Source organism: Equus quagga, chromosome 22 (assembly GCF_021613505.1).
Source record: "Equus quagga isolate Etosha38 chromosome 22, UCLA_HA_Equagga_1.0, whole genome shotgun sequence".
Taxonomy (NCBI): Eukaryota; Metazoa; Chordata; class Mammalia; order Perissodactyla; family Equidae; genus Equus; species Equus quagga.
This window is the reverse complement of record NC_060288.1, coordinates 1542334-1565874: the sequence shown is the minus strand read 5'-3', so window position 1 is coordinate 1565874 and position 23541 is coordinate 1542334. Positions and strand designations below refer to the sequence as shown.

General features: G+C 36.7%; 1 protein-coding gene across 3 annotated transcripts in view; it reads left to right on the top strand.

Annotated features, from left to right (window-relative positions):
• The window catches only part of HOOK3 (hook microtubule tethering protein 3), a 106619-nt gene that overhangs the window by 16118 nt on the left and 66960 nt on the right, over nucleotides 1–23541 (top strand). For all 3 annotated transcript variants that reach the window (XM_046648401.1, XM_046648402.1, XM_046648403.1), the window contains exons 3-8: nucleotides 4180–4252; nucleotides 7348–7398; nucleotides 8976–9108; nucleotides 13641–13708; nucleotides 21242–21304; nucleotides 22666–22749. In XM_046648401.1, the coding sequence (XP_046504357.1) occupies nucleotides 4180–4252; nucleotides 7348–7398; nucleotides 8976–9108; nucleotides 13641–13708; nucleotides 21242–21304; nucleotides 22666–22749 (472 nt within the window). The remainder of the gene's footprint in view (nucleotides 1–4179; nucleotides 4253–7347; nucleotides 7399–8975; nucleotides 9109–13640; nucleotides 13709–21241; nucleotides 21305–22665; nucleotides 22750–23541) is intronic.

Below are 23541 nucleotides of genomic sequence, written 5' to 3'. Positions count from 1 at the left end.
TATAGAAACATTATGGCTAGATGCCTGCATATTGAGTCAAAGTTTGTTACTTGGAAAAGTCATATTGAATATGAGAAGGCTGTAGACTACTGTTCTTGCTATGTTCTGCCCAAGTAGGAGATTGAAGCTTATTAAATAAAAGTGCCATCACTTTCCCAGTGTATTTCAGTCCACAGGTATTTATTGAGAACCTGCTGTGTGTCAGACATGAGGTAATGGGCAGTACAGTAGTGAATGAGAACAAACATCTGCCCTTAATGCATACAGAGTATGGTGAGCTATGTTGATCTTTGTCTCTTTGTGACCTAGATTACTGAGCATGGAGGAGTTCATTAGCCACAGGACCTTGGTCTTGTTTGCTAAAACCAGTGCTTTGTTGAACTCTACTGATATTTTTTAACAAAAATGATTGTACTGTCAACTCTGTCCCTTAACTATTTGTTTGAACTTGGGAACATTACTTAATATCTGAGTCTGATATTCCTTAATGGCAACGCGGGGTAATAATTCTGTCCTTGTGATCTGCCTGTGAGTGTAAAGTGCCTGGTACAATGCCTGGCATCTTGTAGGTGCTTAGCACATGATAGCAGCAGCTGTTTCTGTTGTCTTCTCCTAGCTCAGATGTGATTCTGAGACTTTGCTTTTATACTCTTTTAAGAAATAAGCAAACTGCATCATAGTGATTTGACTGATTTTTTTGAGTTCTTTTATTCATAAGAATTCATTGCTCTAAATTGCAAATGAAATATCGCATAATCTTGGAATTCTTGGAGTATGTAATTTCTCAGACGTTTTAGAGCATTCTTTTTTATAATGTAAGGGGTTTTCTGGTGAAATATAAGTATCTTTTAGCTGTGTAACTCTGAATTGCCACTCAGCCAGTAAGCCCAGTGCTTTGGCTTTGGGTAATCATCAGCCATGTAGCACCAAACCTACCAGTTGCCCTCCTTATGAGTCCTTTTTGGTTGAAAAGACTTACAATACTTGGTTGGCAATGATTGTGCTTTTTGGATTATTTACATATCAAAAAATATTGAAGGGCCAGCCCGGTGGCCTAGTGGTTAAGTTCAGCCTGCTCTGCTTTGGTGGCCCAGGTTCAGATCCCAGGCACAGACCTACGCTACTCGTCAGCAGCCATGCCGTGGCAGCGACCGACAAACAAAATAGACGGAGATTAGCAACAGATGTTAAGCTCAGGGCATGTCTTCCTCAAACAAAAAGAGGAATATATATTATTTTTATAATTACTTAATATTTTAGTAGAATTCACTTCAGTTGTTTTTCCTTGCACTACCTATTTTTATTTTTATAAGAGATTTTAAGCAAAGAAGACGGTTTTTTGGGGTTGTCTGTGCAGTTTACAACAGTCACTTTCTCTAAAAACTCACCCCTCTGGTGACGGGTGTAATTCTTCCACCTAAAGTTCTGTGTGCCCTACTTGGAGCCTTCCATCCTTTTGGTCACATATAATTGGACTAGGGATGAAAAACAGACTCTAGCTGGATCATTAAGATTTTCCTGGAAATTCAGAATTGGAACTGAGTGACGGCTGGTCTTTAAACTATTTGCTTGAACTGAAATAGTGAAGACTTGGACACGTCTGCAGTTATCTTCAGCATTGTGTATGTAGAAATAGAAAAAAGTTGATCTACAGAGAGAAAACGGTATAAATGGACAGAAACAAAGAGAAAAGTCAGAGGGTACTATCTGGATTCTTAACAGCTTTCTGGATCATTATTCCAGGACTTCGTGAGGGCCAGCTATCTTTCAGTGCCATAGTATCCCTCAGTGATCTTCCACTAGGGTTCCTTTTTTTGCTCAGGTTTGCTCAAATTAGTTTCTCTTACTTAAAAAACAAAAGAACCTCAACTAAAGAAGCTAGATTAAGCTTAAAACAAAAATAGATGAGTGTGAATATCCACGTGTGGAAGAATGAGGTTAGACCCCTTCCTCACACTGTGCACAGATGGATCACAGCCCTAAAACTGTGACACTCTTACAAGAAAACATAGGAGTAAATCCTCCTGATCTTGGATTAGGCAAAAGCTTCTCAGATGCAACACCAAAAGCAAAAGATAGATAAACTGAACTTCATCAAAATTAAAAATGTTTGTACTGCAAATTATGCCACCAAGAAAGTGAAAAGACAACTCATGGAATGTGAGATTAGGCCTGATAAGGGGCTTTTTGAATACTAAAAAAAAATCCCAGAACAAAAAAACAACTACGACTCAATAATAAAAAGACAACCCAATTTTTAAATAGGTGAAGACTCTGGATAGACTTTGCACCAAAGAAGATACACAGATGGCCACTAAGTCCATGGAAAGGTGCTGAGCAGGGCCTGGCTGGTGGCGCAACAGTGAAGTTCGCACATTCTGCTTTGGCAGCCTGGGGCTCACCAGTTCAGATCCCGGCTGTGGACCTACGTGTTGCCTTTCAAGCCATGCTGTGGCAGGCGTCCCACATGTAAAATATGCTTCAGGTGTTAAACACAGAGTTATTATGGGGCTCAGCAATTCTACCCCAGGCATATACCCACGTGAAACCTATGTCCACGCAAAAACTGGTACACAAGTGTTCAAAGCATTGTTATCTGTAATAGCCAAAAAGTGGAAACAAGCCAAATGTATATCAGCTGGTGAATGGATGAACAAAATGTAGTATATCTGTAAATGAAATGTTGTTGAGCCATAAAAAGGAATAACGTTGGTACGTGCTGCAGTATGGATGAACCTTAAAAAGATGCTGAGTGAAAGAAGCCAGACACTGAAGACCACGCAGAGCATGATAGCATTTATATGACATGTCCACAGTAGGTAAACCCACAGACACAGAAAGTACATTAGTAATTCCTAGGGGCTAGAGAGAGAGGTAAATGGGGAGTGACAGCTAATGGATACAGGGTTTCTTTTGGGGAAGATGAAAATGTTCTAAAATTAGATTGTGTGGTAGTTGTACAACTCTGAATATGCTAAAGTCCATTGCGTCATAGACTTTGAATGGGTGAGTTGTATCATATGTGGATTATGTCTCAATAAAGCTGTTTTTAAAAGCAGAGAGACAGTAAAGTTAGTATGTTAATTTTGATAGTCTTCAAAAATAATAGATTTCTACAGAGGTAATTTTTTTACACTGTTTTTCATAAATACTTATGCCTAAATAAATGCAGTTTTTCTTTTTTAATAAAATTTTAAAATTCTAAGTAGCATATTACTTTGTTTAAAGATAATTTGAACAAAATTTAGTACAGATTGTATTTATCAGTTTGATTGACAGGATAAGTTGAAATGTAGATTTTCTCTAAGCTGTTTCTCTCATTACTATTACGTTTTTGAGATGAATGGAGACAGTTGTGATGTTATGGAAAGATCTTGGACTTAGCACTTGCTAGAGCAGGACAGACATAGGTGTTCAGTCTATGATCTTGAACAAATTTAATTTCTTAGCGTATTGGTTTCAAAAACTTCAAAATGAAGATCATGCTGGACTAAAAGTTTTTTTTCTTTCTAGCGTTTATAGAAGTTTGAGAAATTTTCCTAAGAAAAATAAGCATAAGTATATTCAGCTTCTGTCGTTTGAATTTGTTTGTCCACACTAATGTACTCTTAGATTTTAAGCCTTTTGCAAACAGAGACAGTGTCCAACTTTGTCTAATGCCTAGTATTATATCTGAGAATATAGCTTCTCAATTCATATTATTTAAAGAAATTGAAATTTAGTCAACATTATTTGTGACCTTTGAAGTATTAGGTGATAGAAGTCATTGAAATATTAACTGAAAAGCTTATTTTAACCTTCTTAATATATTTCTTTTGTCTACTTAAAATTGTGTCATTAATTTTAACTGTTTTTAGATATTAGTGTGGTATTTACAAATTATGTCAATTCCAGATTAGTCTATAATTTGTTTTTAAAATATGTTAACTGTATGTTATTTTTGACCTTTTAGGGTTTTTTTTAAATAAAACATATAGTTTTTAATGAGCTCGTAACAGTTAATTTTAGAGAAATGTATAATTGCATCTGGTCTCATGTACTGGGTTCTTTAGTGGCTGATATGTGGCAAATACATTTTTTTTTTTGTTGCAGTTAAGTGATGATACAGGATGGGTTTTGATTTTCTTTGTTTTAGCTTGATAGCTACATGATCTTAATATGCTAGTTTTTTATTTGCAGAGATCCTGCATATTTTGATGAAAATTGGCTAAACAGAATCAAAACTGAAGTAGGAGATAATTGGAGACTAAAGGTATTTAAAAAAATTTTTCCATGTTAATCAATCTTATGTGTGTATGATATTTGTTGATTTTTGCTCTGGTATGTCCAGTGAGTGTTAGAAACCTAGCTTCTAGTGAAATCATCTAGAATTGAAGATTAGGGGGAGCCTGAAGTTGCTCCCCAAGATACAGTGGAAGTCAGTAAAGCACAGTGACTGAGGGCATGGTCTCTGGAGCCAGAGTGCTTGTGTCCATATCACAGCCCTACCATTTACTATCTCTGGGATCGTCTGTTAACCTTTCTGTGCCTCAGTTTCCCCATTTGTAAAATGACGATTGTAATAGAATCTACTTCACAGAAATAAATGAGTTAATATATGTGATGCACTTAGGATAGTTCAGGACACTTCTAATGTTAGTTGCTAGTGTTATTAATAGTGAGAAAATATTGATCATTAACTGTGTCCAAAACACTCAGAGAATGAACTATTTTTATTTCCTTCCTAGTAGTCTTAAGTTCTATTGTTTCTCAAGCTTCTTTGACCAAAACCCCACAATAAGAAATATAGTTTACACTGCAACCTGCTGCCCAGCTAAATGTATATGCATATATAGTTGAACAAATTTTTAACCTTACTTTATGCAGTGATGTTTCTGTTACATTTTTTAAAATACTAGTTGCAACCCACTAAATTATATTTTTGACTTTATATTTTGAAATAATTATAGATTCACAGGGGGCAAAGGTGCAGAAAAAAAATGTACAGAGAAGTTCTATGTACCTTTAACAGTTTCTCCAGTGGTAACATCTTGCATAATTATAATACAGTATCAAAACTAGGGAACTGACATTGATACAATCCACAGTTTATTCAAATTTCACCAGTCTTACCCTCTTTTTGAGTTTGTGTGTGCAGGTCTACTGAGGTGTAGATTCATATGAGGACCACCACCATGAAGACAGAGAACTGTTCCATTTCTGCAAAGCCCCTGCTGCTGCTTTTATACCCACATCCACACGACCCCTCGCCCTAATCCTGAGCAACCACTGATTTGTTCTCCATCTGATCATTTTCTTACACTAAATTGATTTTTGTAACCCAGTAATGGTCATGGCTAGCCGTTTGGAAAACTCTGAATCCATTTCTTTTTGATATAGGTTGGTAGAGACTCAGAAATGCAAATGATTAAGCACATGAAGCCCCTGGACTTAAGCTAAGCTTAGTTTGTCTTTATATTTCCCCCATAAAACATGCATTTGATGAAAAATATTTGATTGCTTAGCTATTGAGCATGCCAAAATCCAATTCTTTCTTTTTTACTAAGCTAGAGTGAATGGACACTGCTTAATGGCACTGTTTTAATTTCTAAATAGTCTTTCAAGAATAAGCAATTAAAATGATTACTTCTCAATGTTATAACATGTTTAAAACAATTCATGAATGTTTAAAATAATGCTACTAATCATTTTATGTTTGCTTGCTGGCTTGACCAAAGAGAGAGTTGGATGTCCCACCTGCCACACACACAATACGCACATAAACACACCACACTGTCTGGAGTGTCACAAGTGTGGCAAAGGCAGTAATATAGAGAAGGGAAAAAGTATATTATGGTCTTCTGAAAATGTCAGTTCTGATTTGCATTCCTGTTCTCTGTATTTTATCCTATATTTTATTTATTTAATTGTAAGAAACCATGGGTTAATAATGAGATTGATAGCTTTTTTAATAGGAAATAAACTATCATTTTAAATGAACACATTGATTTTTTATAACTTTCTAATTAAAATATTAAGATAGGAAAAAGTGAACATCCTAGAAAAAGGAAATAAAGTATGTATCTTCCATGTCTTCAGATTTTTCCAGAAGTATAAACATTTTAGTTTTATTTGAGATTTTTTTAAAAGTAAGTTTTCAGTTTATTTTCTCCCTTAAAAATAAGTATGTCTTCGGCAGCCCAGGGTTTCACTGGTTCGGATCCTGGGCACGGACATGGCGCCGCTTGTCAGGCCATCAGGCCATGCTGAGGTGGCGTCCCACATGCCACAACTAGAAGAACTCACAACTGAAAATACACAGCGAGGAACGGGGGGGGGGGGGGAGGGGGGGCCTTTGGGAGAAAAAGGAAAAATAAAATCTTCAAAAATAAAAAAATAAATAACTGTCTTTGACTAACCACTGGGTTGCATTGCTATGATTCAGCCTATTTTGTTTGATAGCCACAGATACTGTCTTCTATCCTAGGACATCTTCAACTGCTAACATTGGCTAGCTATGGCTGGATAGGTGATCTACAGAATCATATCATATATACATTTAGCTTAACATAAATTCAACCATGTGAGTTGGGTCAAAAAAGGCGGGAGGTGGGGGGTGGTGAGGAATACCAGTTCACAGTAAATAGTGCAGGTCATTCTGCCTTTCATTTCACCCCGATGGCATATGGCCAGTAAACCTCTGCTCCAGAGTGAGTGAGTGTTGGGAGATATCTTTTGGTCCTTCATCCTGTCTCATTTCTAGGATGCTTCATATAGCACAAGTATCTTGCAATGCTGAGTGTGATGCTAGCATTTCAAGATTTTTTTTAATCTAATAGCTCCTAAATATTTACTTTGGTGTTCAACTAAAGAAATAGCAGTTGTTTCTGACAGTGGAAGGATTTGGAGACATTATACGTGATAGGTTACTTTAAGAGATTTCCAAGGCCAATTTTTACTATAATTTATTTTTAATGCTCTAACCTTAGAATTTAACCTCCACTTTTCTAAGGAAAACAGCGCTGAACTTGGTCTTCATTAAGGGTGGCATGTTTTTTCTTCACCCGGAGAAAATCTAGATAATTTAATCTTACTGTTAAGTCTTGTTCAGTTACCCTCCATTTTTTCTCAGTGTGGTCATAACATTGAAACTTTAAGATAATTGGAGACTTAATTTGTTTTATAAATTTTTTATATCAAATAAATTAAGCCATTGATAGTCCATAATAATTCATATAGGCTATTAAATTTTATTGTTTGTGTTTACTTTATGATTAAAATGATTAGTTGATTCAGAAATTTTTCTGTTAAACTATATTTTGATCTGTGCTTGCCTTTTACTCAGTTGTTTTCTCTCTTTTTAAACAGATAAGCAATCTAAAGAAAATTTTAAAAGGAATCCTGGATTATAATCATGAGGTAAGGACTTTTTTCTCATTCTATTTGAAGTGTTACTATAGGATAGTTTAATTGTATAATATTTTACAATATTACTTGAGACAAGTAAAGGAAAAATTACCTCAAAATTAATAATCAGTTTATCTTCGTTGTATAGATTCTAGGACGTTCGTTCAAACCGGCATCTATTAGGGGGTCACAAGAGAAATATCTTTCTCACTATATTATGGATAGTTTGTAGATATTTATGTTAAAGTTTCTGTTAAAGTTTACTTTGTGCTACCTGTTAACTCTCTCCTCTCTTCCCTTACTTGTGAAGGTAGTTTATAGTACCTGCATTATTGTAACCAACTCCCTTGCCTACTTCCAGTTTATTCCTTGGCAAACCCCCATCCCTATATTAACTCAGTTTATCCTCTGGGTCTGCTTCAGAACAGTCAAGACATTCCTGAGGAAAAGAATCAGGCAGTGGAACTAGTTTCCTTTAAATGTTATGACCACAGGTATCAAATGGACACAGCCCTAGAAACCTGTGTTGTTTCCTTACTGTTTCCCCCACAAGCTTGCCTGCAGTTTTACCTGTGTGTATGCTTCAGTTATCTGTCTTCATCATCTCAGTAAGTGACCCTACCATGCACCCTACTGCTCAAGCCCAAAACCTAGAAATCATTTTACGGTCCATCCTTCTTTTGATATCCTCAGCCAGATCTATTAGTTAGACCTCCAAAATATAGCTTTTCTCTGTCTTTACTGCTGCCACCCATACCAAGCCATTATTAGCTCTTGCTTAGATCACTGGAGACCCTGATTTCACTCTTGCCTCTCTACAGTCTGCTCTATACTCTAAAGCCAAGATGATTTTTAAAAATAAAAATTAGATTCCGTCACTCTCTTCCTCAAAGTCTTTCATGGTTTCCTATTGTGTTGAGAATCAAATCCTTACTTCTTACCAGAAGCGACCAGGTACCGCCTGACCCCTTTAACCTCCTCTTATGCTGCTCTTCCCCTCACCCATAACACTACAGCCACATTCATCTTGTTTCTGTGCTTTTAGGATCTTCTTTTTTCAGTGTAGAGTTATCAGACAGTGACCTTATATTTACATGTGAGTCATTTCTTTTGGGGCCAGTCAGTTTCCCCATACAAAAGTCTTCCATTCTCCTACCTGATATAAGTGTCTTGCTATCAGCGTTTTGGAGTCAAATGGAGTGGAGGTAGCTAGAAGGAATCTTACTGTCGGGAACATGAACCTGTATTTAATCTCCACTCTTTCTGGTACCCTCTGGTTCAGAACCTCTCTAGCTCCACTTCTTCAGAGGGGACACATCCAGTCTTTCTAGGGGTGGTAGAGGGATCGATAGTCCTCAGTATCTTTGCTCAGTATGCATACCACATATCAGATTAGGGCCTAAGTTGCTGTGACTCAAGATAGTTATATCTTAGGTATAGGAGGTAAAAGTAGAAATTGGGAAGTGAGAATGACATGACAGCTCTGGGCTTAGTGGTGAGTTTCCATTGCTGACAAATTAATCTCTATCACATATTTCATTTGTTCATATAAATGTAAATGCAATTCTAATCCTTTTGTCTCCATTCAGATTTTAGGACAGCAAATTAATGACTTTACCCTTCCTGATGTGAACCTTATTGGGGAGCATTCTGATGCTGCCGAGCTTGGAAGGATGCTTCAGCTCATTTTAGGCTGTGCTGTGAACTGTGAACAGAAGCAAGGTAATTTATTTCAAGTTAGTGTATGTATGCATTTAAAATAACAAGGAAAGTAATATATATTGTACGTTTTATATATAAATCACCAGTACAAATGATAGCATCTTTTTAAGGCCGCTCTCAAAGAATGCCATTTTCTATGATTTCGCTAATTTGTTTGCAAGCATAAAAGAGTTTTGCAAGTTGTGATAAATGTGATTGTGATGACACTCTTTCCCATTCTGCAAGATTACATAATTCTTTGAGTAGATTACTTTTAACTACCCTGAATGTAGTGAAATTTACTGTTAATTGGACAAAGTCCAGCTAAATTAATTAATAATATCAGTAATAATGATAATGATATACTGGATCAATTCAGCTCTAGGAACTTAAAATTGGATATTTTAGATTGCAAGTACAGAGGATTTATTTCACAAATATTTACTGAACTCATGCATTATGCTGGAGCTAGGAACACAGTGTCAGGTGGAACAGACACGATGCCTGCCCTCCTGAACTCGTAGGTGAATGGAGGGGGCGGGCAGTAAATAATGCCACATGTAACTGTCTGAGTATGATGAGTGCTTGAAGGTAAAGTGTATGGGGACAGTCTAGGTTTGGGTCAGGGAAGTTATTTAAGCAAAGATATGGAGGGTACTGTATTAAGAGGAATCCGAATCGTAGAAACTGAATGTTAGAAAGACCTCCATTACCTTTGAGGGATTAAGAAAACCCACAACTATAATTGGAGAATAGTGAAGAAGGTGCAAAGAGATGAAGCAGGAGGAAAGTTAGATAGGGAGTGCTAAATGATGATGGCACAGTATTTTACTGTTATTTACATGACTTTTGAAGAAGGTGGGGTTTTTTTTAAGCCTAAAGGTATTTTTCTTCTTCCTCCTACCCCATCTCTGGTCATGCAAAACAGATTTTTATTAATTTGTCTGTACTTTTTTGGTGTTCTAGTGATGTTTAGTAATAGTTAACATTGTTTTCTTGAAGCTATGGCTAGTTTTATTGGTCTCTGATTCAGGAATTTTTTCTAACAATGTATTTATTTCTCTCCAGCCCCATTGCTTTTAGATTTTAGCATGCCATGGTCTTTTTGTAAATTTTACTTTTTTTATTCAGTGCGACTCAAAATTTAAATAGAGAATTTTCTACATTCGTGATTTTTGTATATTATTGAAATGTCTAAGTTTTTTTGTCAAATATTAGACGATTGATATAGATAAGATTCAAGACATTAAATCTCTAAGTAGATGTTTTGATTTTAAAGGGTGGATGAAAAATTATTTAATGTAATTCATTGAGTTCAGATGGCTTCTTATGTATTCTGTTAGGAGATTCATTAATTCTTAGGATTATTCTTAATACATAAGGGTCCTTGGAAGTGTATAACTGTTAAGACTTGGCTAATTATATTTATTACAGGGTAGGAATAGGAAAATAAGGAGGTTACCTATATCCATATTCCTATGGAAAAGAAGACAATCATATTTATTTATTGAGCTTGTCGCATAGACCAAAGTTCTGTATAAAACCTAGACTCAGTTTTTCCACTGACATTGTATGTAAATGATGAAAACTTTGAACAGTATTTTAACATCATACTTATCTGGAGGGTGTTCTCTGCTCTCAGGAACACAGTTGAGAACAAAGATTCAAGTTAAATGGATTTTTGAATTAAGTATTACCAGTCACTGCACGTTGATGATACAAAATCAGGATATAAAACCTGATAGTCACAAGGAGTAAATGAAGTTGTCTGGGTGTATTTGCTTTGTAATCCATGAAGTACTATACAAATAAAAAGGGCTTTGTGTTTAGATCATTTTTTCAATTAGAAGAAGGGAGGGCAATCGCTCAGAAAGTTGACTTTACATTTATCTTGGCTATCTGACTTCTCCATTTGGAGCAAATAAGTGGTGGTAAATTTGAAAAAGCAAAGATTAGTAGTAGAAAACACAGTTAATAACAATATTTACCAGGGCCAGCCCGTGGCCCAGTGGTGAAGTTCATGTGCTCTGCTTCAGAGGCCCAGGGTTTCCCTGGTTCAGATCCTGGGCGCGGACATGGCCCCACTCATCAAGCCATGCTGAGGCGGCATCCCACACAGCACAACCAGAAGGACCTACAAGTAGAATATACAACTATGTGCTTGGGGGCTTTGGGGGGAAAGAAGAAAGGGAAAAAAGAAAAAAGATCGGCAACAGTTGTTAGCTCAGGTGCCAATCTTAAAAAAAAAAAATATTTACTGTGTGTCTCCCTTCTGCCTGGTACTCTACTGAGCACTAACAGAACGAAAAATACTGTTTTCAGATTAGGAAATTAAGACTGATAAGTTTATGTGACTTGCCCAAGATGTCGTGCTTTTGAGAGCCTAGGGAGGGACAAAAGCCCATGTCACTTCCACTTGTAGACTTAACACTCTTTATACTGAACAGCACTGTAGATTTTGGACCTAAAAGCTAGCTTTTCAGGATAAACTCCCTGACATGGCACACCTCATTTTCCAGCATTGCCTCATAGATCTGCACCTTGTAATCATATATGCTTGTATTTCAGACATTTAAGATTTGTAGATTTTTTTATTTTTCAAAAATTGTACATTAATGTAGTTATCATCGTCATTTTATCATTTAGCATTCTACGGTGTTCGCGGGGAAGGGCCTTGACGTGGCAACACCGCTTCTTAACTAACGCTTCCCCTCTCGCACCTTACTAACTGCGCAGCCTCTCTGCTCCCACTGCTGTCTTCACCTCCAGGAAGCCACCATGAGTTTTCCTTCCCCGTTCTCAGGGCCACTGCTGCTTCTCTTCTGTGTTCACAGACTTTTATTTGGGGGCTGTTTAGTCATCCTAGCTGGGCCATTCTCTCCATAGCCTGGAATTCTGTTTCGTGCCTCTGAGCAGAATATCTAGAAGCACTCCCTTGTATTCCAGCACTCCTTTGAGGGGCTCCCCATTAACAACAAAGCAAAACAAAACAAAAAATCGAGCTTAGACTAAAGGAATTTTCTTTTAACCAAATAGTGGGTCAGTTAGGATATATTTCTACTGCTGGCTGAAGCACAGTGCCTGTGATCTAAGTGTGCTGTGTATATTTGTGTCACCACACATCTGACTGGGTACAAATATCCTTAGGACATGACTTCCTGAAAAACATGTTTTGCATTAACTAAAAGCTTTGGCATTAACAACCAGAATGTCAAAATGTCATAATTTAATAATGCTTTCAAAATACTTTTTTTTTTTCAACAAGTTACCTGTCAAGCACAGGATTAGAATTTGGCATTTCAAATACATGTCTCTTTCTTGCCAAAAGATCACTTGAACGATTTCATACTAAGACTCCTTCGTGTAATAGTTGGAATGCTGAGACAATTTTTCGGTGTTTGTTTTTTGGATGTGTTAGGGGGAAAGGCAGGTTGAGGCTAAAATTTCCTAATCACTTTACCCTTTTAAGTGTTTCTTATTAAAACATTTACCATATTTGTTGGAATCCAACTGGCCTGCTGATTTTTTATGTGTAATGACACTTTCATTATCCATTGTTGGATTTGAAAATAACGAAAACTACTTCCGGGGCTTTTTTAGAAGGCAAGAAATTGTTTTTTCCAACTTCGTCACTACTGATAGCTAAGAGAGTCTTCTCTTTCTTGGCAGTGGTGAGAGTAGTAAGATGGATGGAGTTGGTGCTTTAGTATATTAAAGATGTGGGTCACTGGGGCCGGCCTCGTGGCCGAGTGGTTAAGTTCATGCGCTCCACTTCAGCAGCCCAGGGTTTTGCCGGTTCGGATCCTGGGCGCAGACATGGCACCGCCCATCAAGCCACGCTGAGGCAGCGTCTTACATGCCACAATTAGAATGACTCACAATTAAAAATACACAACTATGTACCTGGGGGCTTTGGGGAGAAAAAGGAAAAATAAAATCTTTAAAAAAAAAAAAAAAAAAGACATGGGTCACTGTTTTAAAGCCCAGTGTTCTACAATATTTGTTTAACTATGTTATCAGTTTCTACCTCAAATTCATCGTAATTTTTTGTTCTAAGCAGCTTTCAGGTTCATTAAGTTTTTTCTATAGTAGAAAATAATAAGGTAGGGATTATACGCAATTCAATGCTTTAATGTCACATAAGAATAAAGCCCAAACTTCAGAGTTTTTTAACATGCAGCAAAGAATAATGTGAAAGACAGATAATGTTCAGATTTTAAGAACAGTAATATGGAGTCCTTTCCATCCTGGCTTTCAGCTTTCCTATTTCATTTGTTTTAAGTTCCTGAGATCCTGCATATTTGTGACCTTTAGCTGTAGCCTCAACTTTATAAGGAATGGTGGGTGGGGGGAACATTATCTGAAGGAAAGATAAATACAGTGATTCTCAGCTTTTACTTTACCTATGGCACATATGTTTGACTATATATATGAGGAATTCCTAGGAAGACTCAAAACAGGAAACTCCTTATAAGAATCATGAAGTGTTAGCCTTTATTCCCTTGACTATCTTTAACTTGAACAGTGACATTCCAGATTGTTCTTGTTTTTAGAGTACATCCAAGCCATTATGATGATGGAGGAATCTGTTCAACATGTTGTCATGACAGCCATTCAAGAGGTACGTTGGAGCTTCGTACTTACAGTTTGTGAAAAATTGAAGGAGCAAACATGAGTTTAAATAATTGAAGTAGAAATTTTAAAAAGAAATTCCCCTACTCACTTTCTGAGAATTTTTTCTTTATACTTAGGATATATAGCTTCTCATTTTTATTAAATCATAGTCCTGTAAATTTCTTATTTTTATTTAAATCTCAAACATTTATCTTGCAGGTATAGATATTCAGTAACTATTCCTAATTTTTTTAAATGGCCTGATGAACTAGGAATAGTAGACTAATTCCTAAAGCCGTTAACATTTATCTTAAACCAGCAGTCTACCTCACACTTAACTATTGGTTTCTTGTTTGGTAGAAAACAGATCTTCAACTCCAACCATACCCAAAGCAATTTCTAGGTGAATGTTTATATTGAAACTGTTTGGGAGGAATCCTCTACCCTTCCAAATTCTTGGCTGAGGCTTCTGTAGCAAAAGACAGAGTAAGAAGTGAAAAGCGTACAAATTAATTTAATATAAATTTTATGACACAGAGCCTTTGCAAGAAGTGAAGGCCAAAGAAGTGTTTAAACCTGTGTTTTGATGCTAGGTTTGAGGAAGAGTGGAGAGTCGTGGAAAAATGTCACATGGCAAAAAACAGAGTTTAAGCTAAGTGTAGTAACCTGGGGGAAACAGGAAGTCCTGTTCATTCAGATTGCTTTCAGTGTCCCTCTGTCTTCAGAGATAAGGATGCTCATTTTCTCTGAGTGTAGGGGGGCCACCTATCACATGAGGGTCTTAAGATCTGCTTCACTGGAAGGTCAGAAAATCTTCCTGATACCTGCTGCTTCTCAGATTCCTTCAGCTTGAAATATTCAATATGCCAATGTGCCGTATTTTGGAATAGCATGTCCTGAACTCCATCAAATGTAAGACCTAAAACTGTAATAGTAAAAATAAGATAAAGATTAATAACTAGTTGGTCTCAGGATGTGAGGATGCATTTAATCATACAAGTAATGGAAGAAACCCTTAAGGAAACAAGAAGACAGTATAGGACATGAATATGCAACTAACAGGGAAAAAAATACAACAATCGTAAAAAATGCTAAATGCAAATTAAGATAAAGTGTTTTATTTTAATTCTACCAACTGACTATAATCCAGGGATTCCCGCTACCCCCTCAGGTTTGATAATTCGCTAGAATTACTCACAGAACTCAGGAACTGTGACAGTTTTGTTATAGCAAAAGGATACAAATCAGAATCAGCCCTCCCTCCCAAAAAATGCATAGAGGGAGGTCTGGGAGTATCCCAAAATTTCTGTTGTCCCCTCCCCATGGAATCAAGATATCACCCTCCTGGCACATTCATGAGTGACAATAGTACTGCCAGCCAGGGAATCCCCCCTGAACTTTTAGGTCCAGAGTTTTTATTGGGGTTTCATTTTATAGGTATGATTGATTGGATCATTGCCCAGGAGGTTGAACTCAATTTCCAGCCCTCCTCTCCTTCCCAGAGGTCAGGCTGATATCATGTGGCTCAAAGCCCCAACCCTCTAATATGGTCAGTCTTTCTGGCATGGGCAGCCGCCAACTGGAGTCATCTCCTTAGCTTAAACTATCTAGAGGCCCACCATGAATAACAAAGACACCCGTATTAGTAGGGAAATCCCAGAGATCCAGAGGCTGCCTCCCAGTAACTGGGAGTAAAGGCCAGCCAAATTATTACACAGGACCTTTCAAAAAGCAAAGCAGTTAAAAGATCATCACTTTGGCAATCAGCATGGATGATAGGAGGGTAAACTGGTGTATCTTTTTAAAAATGTTATATTCAGGCCAGCCCCGTGGCCTAGTGGTTAAGTTTGCCACACTCCACCTTGGCAGCCTGGGTTTGGTTCCTGGGCATGTACCTAAACCACTCACCTGTCAATGGCCATGCAGTGATGGAAGCTCATGCACAAAATAGAGGAATACTGGCAACAGATGTTAGCTCAGGGCGAATCTTCCTCAGCAAAAAAAGTTATACCTTTATATCCTGTAAGATATAAGGTGAATGTTAAAATACCAAAATGATGATCACCCAAGCAAGATAGAAGTTTAATTTGCTTTTAAGTTGTCCTGAGTTGGCTCTGTAGTCATCAGGGACCTAGCTTTCTTCTATCTTATTGTCTGCCATCCTTAATACATGATTCTCGCCTAGTGGTTCAGCTATGACTTCGCAAGTTTCAGCTATCACGTTCACATTTCCAACCAGCAGGAAAGATTGAAGGAGAGGTTATCCACTTCTAGTAAACTTTCAGGAATTCTCACTCTTATTAGTCAGATATTACTCACATAGCCACACAGGGAAACTGGGAAATGTGGTCTTTATTCCAGGTGGTCATGGACACAACCAAAATTTGAAAATTTTGTTACTAAACAAAAAAGAATAAGGGGGCCATTAACAGTTCTACCTTACTGTAATTTTTGCTGTGTTTCTACTTTCAGGAATTATCCTAAGGAAATCTGAAATACAAGGATACGTAAGAGTAGTAGTAAACATTTATGCAGCACCTATGATGAGCTAGGTAGTACTCGTACTTACTAAGCACATTCCATCTATTAACTCATTTGAAATTCACTGCAGTTGTAATTAATGCTACTGAAATGTACACTTAAAAATTATTAAAATGGCAAATTTTATGTTATGGATATTTTACAATAAAAGAAAAAGAAAAAGAATGACTAATCCTTGAGGTATGTGCTGTTATTGTCCTCACTTTATAAAAGAGAAAATTGAGGCATAGACATGTGAATAACTTGATCAAGTTCACACGAGAAGTAGTGGCAGAATCAGAACTCAGATCTAAGCAGTCTGAATCCAGAGCCTACGCCCATAACCACTGTGCTGTGTTGCCTCAAGATTATTTCAGCATTATTTTCTAGCACTGAAACATTAGAAATAATCTAACTGTCCAGCAGTAGGGGAACAGATAAATAAATTATGATGCAATAATGTATTGGCATATTACATAGGCATTAAAGCTTATTTTTGAAAAACATAATGACGTGGGGAAACCTTACAATATATTTGGTAAGAAAAGGTAGGCTAGAGAGCACAAGAGCAGTATAATCCCATTTCTGTTAAAAATTAAAATGAGTAAAAACAAACTTGCCAAAATGTTAACTATCTCCACATGGTTGGATGTTCTAAACTCTTTTCTCTGTTTTCCAATTTTTCTATAATAACAAGTATTGTATCTATAATCAGTATTTTTAAAATTAAAGTCTGTGACTGAGTGATTTTCACTTTCTGGATCTATCCCAGGGAATTCTTTAGAAATTCGGACCAAGATTGGGCACAACAGTGTTTATCAAACTATTTGATATTAACAGAAATGTGAAAACATTGTGTATCCCTTGGTAAACAAGTGTTTAAATCATGATACTTCTAGCCCATGGAATATTATATAGCTGATAAAAATTTGTTTAAAAAAAGGGAGGGAGTTGTCTTATGACAAAGGGAAAACATTTAAAATGTCAAGTGAACAAAGCAATACATACAGTTAGATCGTAAGAATAGATTATGGGTCTATTCATTTTATTCATCGAGTAAACACTTATTGAGCACCTACTATGCACCAGGAGCCGTAGTAGGCATTAGGGATGCAATTATGAAAAACATAGACATGGTCTCTTGCCTCACAAAGTGTAAGTCTCATGGGAGAAATGAATGAACAAGCAATTCAGATACTTGCAAAGTATTCAAAATGAAAAGTACCCCGATGGGGAAAATGTAGGAGTACCTCAGGGAGTATAGGACTCAGTCTGGAGACGTTCAGGAAGGCTACTCAGAGGAAGTGTCGTCTAGACTGAGCACTGAAGGAGGAGATGAGGTCAGAAAAGGGCAACAATTGTTCTGAAGTCCAGGCGACACGAATAAGCAAGACCTGCACGGCGTGTTGGAGGCACTGAAAGAAGACTGCCTGTACGTGCAGAGTGCTTAGACATGAAATGAGACGTCAGATTATTAGGATATTGAGCAGTTTTGTTAAAAGAGTTGGAATTTTGGAAATTAATGAATAGATTTTAAGGAGAAAGTGCATTGAAGTCTGTATTTGAGAAAATCCATGCAGTGAGAAGAGTGGGTTAGAGGAAAACAAGGCTAGAAAAGAGGAGAGCAGTTGAGAGACTTTAATAATTGTCCAGTGAAGAATGATGGAAGGCTGAACTAGGTGATGGCAGTCAGGGTGGAGAGAGGTGGACAGATCTGAAAAGCTCAGAGCTCCAGTCAGCAGGCTTGATGACCTAGGAGGAAGGCAGGGGTAGCTGGGTGAAATGATGGGACCGAAGAAGGGTTTTTGTAAGATGGTAGTTTCTCTCTCTCTCTCTCTCTTTTTTTTAAGGCACATTCTATTTTTATGTCTTTATTAAGGTGCTACTGACTTTGATTTTTTTTTTATTGTGGTAAAATACACATAACATAAAATTTACCAGTAGCAATATTTAGTACATTCGTAACATTAGGCAAACATTACCACTATTTAGTTTCCAGAACTTTTTCATTGCCGCAAAAGGAAACCCTGTACCCATTAAACAGGCAAGACTCATTTCCTCCTCCCTTCAGCCTTGGCAGCTAGTAGTCTGCTTTCTGTCTCTATAAATTTTCCTATTCTGGATATTTCATATAAATGGAATCGTATGATATGTGGCCTTTTATGTCTGGCTTGTTTCACTTAGAATGTTTTCAAGGTTATGTTGTAGCATGTATCAATACTTCGTTCCTTTTTATGGCTGAGTAATCTACTGTTGTATGGATTTACCACATTTTGTTTGTCCATTTGTCAGTTGATGGGCATTTAAGTTGTTTCCACCTTTTGGCTATTGTAAATAGTGCTGCTATGAACGTTAGTGTATAGGTTTTTTTTGAACACCCGTTTTTAGTTATTTTGGATATATATCTAGAAATTGAATTGCTGGGTCATATAGTAATCCTATGTTTAACCTTTTGAGAATGCACCAACCTGTTTTCCATGGGAGGTGCACCATTTTACATTCCCACAAACATTGCACTAGAGTTTTGATTTCTCCACCTCCTTGCCAACACTTGTTATTGTCCATCTTTCCGATAATAGCTGTCCCAGTGAGTCTGAAGTGGTATCTCATTGTGGCTTATTTGCGTTTTCCTAAACACTAATGATGTTGAGCACCTTTTCACGTATTGGCCATTTGTGTGTTATCTTCTTTAGAGAAATGTGAATACAGTCAAGTAAATGATAGTCTTTTAACTATTTAAATGGTAATAGGAAGAAGGCACAAGAAAGAGAAAGTAGAGGTTGAGATAGAACGAAGAGGATGATAAATGGTAAGGGTCTGTGAGAAGCTGGGGAGAGACTGGGTTGAGAGCACAAGTGGAGGGATTAGTCTTAGATGGGAAGAATAGCACTTGTTATTATAACAAAATCGAAGAAGGAAAGGATGGGCATGAATGTTGCCAATTTTGTAGGTTAAGGTATAGGAAATTGGGGAAATTCTTATCTGGAAGCAAGGTTGGGTGAAGAGTGGGGGAATTGGTGAGGTTAGAGAAGTAGGAAATGTTTGGAATAATCTTTAAAGGGAATCAAGAGGCTGCTGACTGGGGAAGCGTAACTACTTTTTGGGCAACTTTGAAGGCCCAGTTGAGATTCGAAACTATGTATTAATAGTGTTTTATGATTTTTAAAACTTTTTTACTCTCTTAGTACTTGGCAGTCAGGGTATATAGCCAGAAGAATTAGGTAGTTGGATTGAACTTGCATTGAGATTTTGCTGGGAAGAAGGAATTGAGGTAAGAGAATTGATTATATTGACAGAAGTCATCAACATAATAGACCACGAAATCTAGGCTAGAAAGAGAAGATCATTGATTAAACAAATGACAAACCATGGAAGCTAAAGTGGGTAAGGGGAGATTTCCAAAAACAGGTTGATATTAGAAAAAAGAGGAGTGAACTTCAGGCAGGCAAAACAGTGATGTTCACTCAAGAGTCTAAGCAAAGTAAGGAAGAAAATGAATATACGGACAGTGAAAAGCAGGGAGAGAGTGGAGAAGTCTAGGGCTTGGAAGTGCTGAGGAAGTCGAGGAACAGATAGACCAGATGTAACTGAACGAGAGGCTTATGAAGGGAGCGGAATACCTAGGGTTTTATTCAGAGGTGTTGCTGTGTTCTGAAAAGGACTACAGTGTAACAATAGAAGAAAAAACACTGAGAGAAAATACTTCCACTTCCCTCTCCTTCCTGCCTCTGAATTAGATACTTCCTCTCTGAATATCTGTCACAACCCTTATCACACCATAATGGATTTGTCTTTCTCGCTTGAACTGTGCTAGACCCATGGTTGGCACAGGTAGCTTCTTAAATATTTCACAGTTTTAAAGGTGGTTATTTCTAGATGGTAGAATAATGGGTTTTCTGTCTTTATATTTTTTTTCTGGATTTTATTTTCTGTACAATGGATATTTTTTCAGTTGGAAGAAAAGTCTTTTGAAAATCTTTTTATTAATGTCCTCAAAATAAAAGCATAAAAATTGAAGCCGGTATTTTTATTCTGAGAATTTCCCCCCATATTTATGCCCAGGGACTTTGACCTCTTCTCATTACGTTAATGTAGAGTAGTGGTTCTCAGACTTCGGTATGATTCAGAATCACTTGGAGGACTTAAATTAAACAAGTTGCTGGGCCCTAACCCCTAGTTTCTGATTCAGTAAATCTGGGCTGGAACCCAAGAATTTGTGTTTCTGACAGATTCTCAGGCAATGCTGAATGTTGTTGGTTTGGGGACCTCACTTTGAAAACCACTGATCTTGAGAAAAAGATACAGCTGAACATAACATTTCAGTTCTCTAGAGAGTGGGATGAAGGCTGAGATTACAGTATCTCTCAACAGCACAGCCCCACATTTCTAATTGTCCCTCTCTCTTTTGTCCTCAGACAGAACATAAGAAGGAAACAATAGAAAATTGGGCCCATTTGAATCTGCCCCTGACATTTGTCACAATCGGAATTTTATCCCCTTCTCCCTCAAACCCTCACACGCCCTTTGGACCTTCTCTCCTTGAAACACAAGGGTGAGAGAAGCTAAAACAGATTCGTGTGTGCGTGTTATTAAACTGTAGCCAGTTAATTCTGGCTAATGTTGATGTTGCCCACATTTGTTCTTTGGAAATAGTTACTTAGTGTTACCATATTTTTACTGAAAAGTCAATGTTTTCAAATATTTAGCCACATTTTTAACTTAGAGACTTGTCTTTTTAGTAATAAGAATAAGTAATACTTGATTCTTATGCCTGGACCTACAGTGACAATGAGCACCAGAATTTAGACATGTAATTTTAAGTGAAGGCATTATCCTGAGTGAAAAAAAATTTCCGGAGTGAGAAACTTTCATGTATAAGAAAATGTTCCTTTTACCTTTGTGTTTTCATTTTAATTTTTATAATTCTTTAGTGGCTGAGTGTTCATGTTTGTTGTGTAAGTATATTGTATAGAATGTCTCTTTTGTCTCATAGTTATAATCATTTAAATCTTAATTCCAGCTGATGAGTAAAGAATCTCCTGTCTCTGCTGGAAATGATGCCTATGTTGACCTTGATCGCCAGGTATTTGCATTGTTTTTATCCATGCAAAGATCGAAAAGGATAAACTGTAGATATTAATGAAAAGAATGTTTTGATTGAAATAGCTTATGAAATGTATTGGTGTAGTTCTTTATTATTTATCTAAAATTCAAGAACTGAAGCCACTTTACTAATAGATATTACACATTTGTAATTAAATTTGTAATTAAAGTGTTATTGCATAACCCACTTTGAAATAAATTAACTTATTTAACTTATTGTAATTCATGTTTTCTAGTCATGATTTTTCTTTTTTCGTTAGTGATACTTTCTAAATGCCACTTTTAATACAATAGATGCATTCCTGGGAAGTTGTATGCATTTAATCTTATGATTTATTAATCATACAAAAGATATTTTGCCTTTTATTTAATGGTATTCTTCAATTGAAGATATCTCCTCTACCCTTTATCTTGTGAAGAGGTGAAGATTTGTCAATACATATTTAAATGCACTAGGGAACTTTATTTTTAAATGAACTCTGCAGTGTATTGCAGTTTTAACAGAAAAGTTATTTTGTAATTTTAATTTTATTTTTTAATAAAATGCTGTTACTTACATTGTCAGTTTCTATGTTCCAGCTATTCTGGGACATCTGCTCCAAAGCATGAACAGAAATCTTTGTATTCTTTGTCTTCTCTCATTTCTTTCCCATGATTTCTAAATGTTTTGCAGGAAAATCTTTGGATGTGCTATAATTTTAACCCAAGTTGTAATTTATCTTTCCTTTGCCTTATGGTGTTTGATTTTAAAGTTGTCACCTTGAATGCGTTTTTTTGTAATCAATTTTTTTCTTTCGTTTTAAAAATTAATTTTAATTATTTTTTGTCATACTTTGCTAACTTAGAGTTTGTGTAATAATGGGACACAATTCGGGAATGTTTGGTTTGTGTTGAGAATCAGAATAATAAAAATCTTTTATTTTAAAACTGATATACAAATTATCACAAAGATTTAATGTGACTAAAAAACTTGTGTTGAAATACACTAGTTGTATATTTTAGCACTTGAACCGATATTCCTCTAGTGCAGACATATGTCACCAAGGTTAAATTTCTACCTTATTACAGAATCAACATTGCCAAGAGCCAAATAGCCCAGAGAGAAGACGACATGTAAGAAAACTTGTTATGAGGAAAGAACAGAAAAGACAAGACTTAGGACTAAAAGATGTTTAAAGTTAGAAGTGCAGTCTTTTGACTCTTGGCAGAGGGTTCTTGATTTCTCTCTGCCTCTCAGAAAGAAAAGGGAAAAATGTTTTATTTCGATATTGTACATATGTAATTATTAATTGTTGCCACTTCATATTGAAGTGTTTATTGTATCTCTTTGTTTCTAATCAGTTGAAGAAAACTACAGAGGAACTAAATGAAGCTTTGTCAGCAAAGGAAGAAATTGCTCAAAGGTGCCATGAATTGGATATGCAGGTAAGAGGTCTGTTCTGTGTACCGCCTGTGAAATGCACTTCTGTAAGTACCCCCAAATGTGCTGTGTACTGCCACACAGTACAGTTTGACTATATAATGCAACCCTAGTTAAAGACAAAAAAGGAAAACAGATTTCTGGTTAAAGATAGTAGACTGAGCAAAGATATTAATTTTCTTTCCTTCCTGCCACTGCATTAAATTTATAATAAATGAATTAAAATGATGTAAGCCCACAAGAAAAGAGAAAGAGGAGGGGTAAAGAAGAGACAGAGGAGCTATCAGTGCCAGCTCTCAGGAGGGGTGAGGGAGATTTTTAAAAGCCCTGATCTGTAGTGTTTGCCAATTTCCGTAGTATGAATACTTACTTAGTGGTCAGTTTGAAGGTATTAAGGGTTTAACTCACAAGACTCAGCTCATAAGACTCCTGAATATTTAAAAATCAGCTTGGGTGTAGCCAGCAACGGCACACCACTAGTTTTCATCAACCTCTGAAGCCAAAAGATAATTAGAAAAGTGCTGAATGGCTAAAAAGAGTAAGGAATGCAGTGGGCAACAACACCCGTAGAAGGGGAAGGAGGCAGCTGCTGTAGCAGAGCCCGGAGAGTCCACAGATAATGATGAAAGGCTGAAGTGAGGCTGGAGCAAGAGGCATACAGAGGATAGTTGGGCCCCATCATCAACCCTGTCACTCACTGCATGTAGACTGACCTATCACCAGGTTCCCAATCAGAGGGTTCTTTTCTAAAGTAATTAAACAGAAGTATAGGGAAATTAGACTGAGTATTAGTATTG